Genomic DNA, 2,578 nt, shown 5'->3' on the forward strand with positions numbered 1-2,578 from the left:
TTTATTACAAAAGTACATCTACATCGAGTTTCCAAATTAAAAAATCCAGACAAATGCTATTAAAAATATACATAATTCGACACTTAAATGTGAGTATACCAAACTATTTAAATTAATAAAATAATTAAATTATATATTTAAAAAATACATACGTTAATTTAATTTATAAATATAAATAGATTCTAAATTTTCAATATGATCCAGGTCAATTAATGAAACTTATAGTTTCTGGTTTTTAACTTCATGTCAATGTTGAATTTCATAATTTTAATCATCCCAAGGCAAATAAATTTTAAAAGGTGAAACTAGAGATATAAATCTCTCGTAACGTAAGGTAACGTAACATATATATTTAATCAAACATGCAAATACTATCCGAATTCTTTTATTGATATCTCCATTAACCACGAGCTTAATGCAGATTGCGTTGAAACATTAATAACTACAGTGACACAGAAGTAATAATTCAAATCCTAGTGAGCATTATATGTTTATTAAGGATTAGAGGATTAACTTGTATGATCATTCTGTTTATCAGATCCTTGAAAACAGCGAGGGGCTGCCATCCATGTCATCCCACCCTGAAAGATGGCGTTGAAGTAACCGATCTTTGTGTAAGCTTTCAACGGTGTCACCCAAAGTCTTGATCATAGGTGTAAACGAGAGATTTAAATCCTTTAGCTTCTGATTGGAAAAGTGGTATGGCTGCTTCCTTGGATTTATCTGGTCCGAACACCTGCATGGATGAAGGTGCATAGGATTAGACTACTTATTTTGTTTGATTCGTTATACACTTGTTTCCAGATATGTATATTTAATCTGAACATAAGTATATTTTAATATACTATGTAAGATTGCTGTGGTGCCTACTCGGTAGGGAGGGGAGAGCGTGGGCACAGTTTGGCCAACATGCCGACGAGGTCTCCTCGGTGGATGTTGCATTCTCCACACACATATCTGTGGCCGCTGGCCGAGGGCGTTTCGTACACTAAAATGTGAGCCTCTGCAACGTCCCTCACATCCACATATACCTGAGTTAAGTTCGCATACGTCTTCGCTGACCCTGGCATCGATCTCATCATCATAGGTCCGTCAATTCTACTATTAAATCAGTAATCGTCTAAACTATATATATTATTAACTATGATAGAAAGCATTACCCACCTGTCAAGTATTTCATAATATGAGCAGTGCCAGCGTCCTTGGTGGACTGCAAATTCGGACCTAAAACCACCCCAGGATTCACCACTACCAACTGTAAATTCAATTTCTTGGCAAGCTCCCATGCCGATTTCTCTGCCAAGGTTTTTGCATAGCAATACCAGTTCTGCAATTAATGAACAAGACGAAGTAATAGAGTTAGCCCAAATCCATGCGATCCAACTTGATATTTCTATATATATTGAGGGTAGTGTATTAATCCAGAGAAAGTAATAAATACACTGGTCTGTATGCAGTAGTCCAAGTTGCTCCAGCAATCCTCATCGACTACGGCGAATGGGTTTCTGTGAGGGTCCAGGTAAACAGCACCGATAGAAGACGTAAAGACTACGCGTTTCACCCCCATTTCCGCGCAGGCCTCCATCACATTCTTCGTTCCTTTCACTGCTGGCTCTATTACCTCTTCCTGCATATAATTACATCCATCACGTATGCACGTAAGCCAGTCAGCAGACTAGATCATTAGTTAACAATATCTAACGGCAAGAGCAGTGATTACAATAGGTATTAATACAGTTGCTTTCCGTCATTTTAAGCTACAACTAAATTGATGGGCTCCAACTGAATATATGGACTTAGAAGGTTTAGAGGTTATAGAAATAATTCTATGGCAGTGAATTAATTACGGGGTTATTGCTCATAGCAGTAGCCACGTGAAATACACCATGGCAGCCTCGTATAACTGTGACTAAGCTCTGGTAATCGAGAATATCAGCTTTCACAAGCTCAAGCCTCTCGTTTCCTCCCTCCAAAGCTCTCAGATGTTCATACTTCCGTCCATCATCTATACATGTCAAATCCCGTCAGAAACCCTAACCCTAAGAAGTAATAAACAAATAATTAAACTGATCATGTGGTAAGCGTACTGGTAATTATTATTAGATATACCATTTGGGTTGCTGCGAATTGCTCCTCTCACAGTGTAGCCTCTCTTGAGGAGTATCTTGACAAGCCACGAGGCAATGAATCCCCCTGCTCCCGTCACGCAGACTGTTTTGTTCGTTTCCTTCATTTGTCGAGATGTCATCTTGTGCTTTATGCCAAGGTAGTACGGGGGCAACTCTCTCAAGAGCAACTCAACAGTTCAGATGAACTTAGACAAGTGGGTCATTGAATCTTAAAATGTAAAGGAGATATGGGGCTTTTAAATACCAGCGATGAATGGTCCTGTTCTAGAGTTCCGAACATTGTCAAGGTTTGTTTCCACCTCATTTCTGCGATGTGTTGTTTCCCTTTTGCTTTTCTGTTCGGGTCTGGTTGTTGGGCGAAGCCCTACACTGACGATGGCACGGGACGGCTCCAGTACCTGCGCGCTTCATCCGCCATGTTTGAGCTCATCTCCGCCATTGTTTGCTGA

At 39.5% G+C, this 2,578-nt stretch overlaps 1 protein-coding gene across 1 annotated transcript; it reads right to left on the reverse strand.

The window, feature by feature from the left end:
• Nucleotides 1–534: 534 nt before the first annotated feature.
• LOC149214323 (cinnamoyl-CoA reductase 1-like) lies at nt 535–2,248 on the reverse strand. Its single transcript, XM_089389364.1, has 6 exons — nt 2,110–2,248; nt 1,848–2,005; nt 1,442–1,627; nt 1,165–1,327; nt 871–1,063; nt 535–736 (listed from the first exon to the last, which is right to left on the reverse strand). The coding sequence occupies exons 1-6, from the start codon at nt 2,246–2,248 to the stop codon at nt 535–537; spliced, it is 1,041 nt and encodes a 346-aa protein (XP_089245490.1).
• Nucleotides 2,249–2,578: the final 330 nt, after the last annotated feature.

The sequence above is a fragment of the Pinus tabuliformis genome, chromosome 1_1 (assembly GCF_031772625.1).
Source record: "Pinus tabuliformis cultivar Carrire ecotype Pingquan chromosome 1_1, CPIR1, whole genome shotgun sequence".
In the NCBI taxonomy this organism is placed as follows: Eukaryota; Viridiplantae; Streptophyta; class Pinopsida; order Pinales; family Pinaceae; genus Pinus; species Pinus tabuliformis.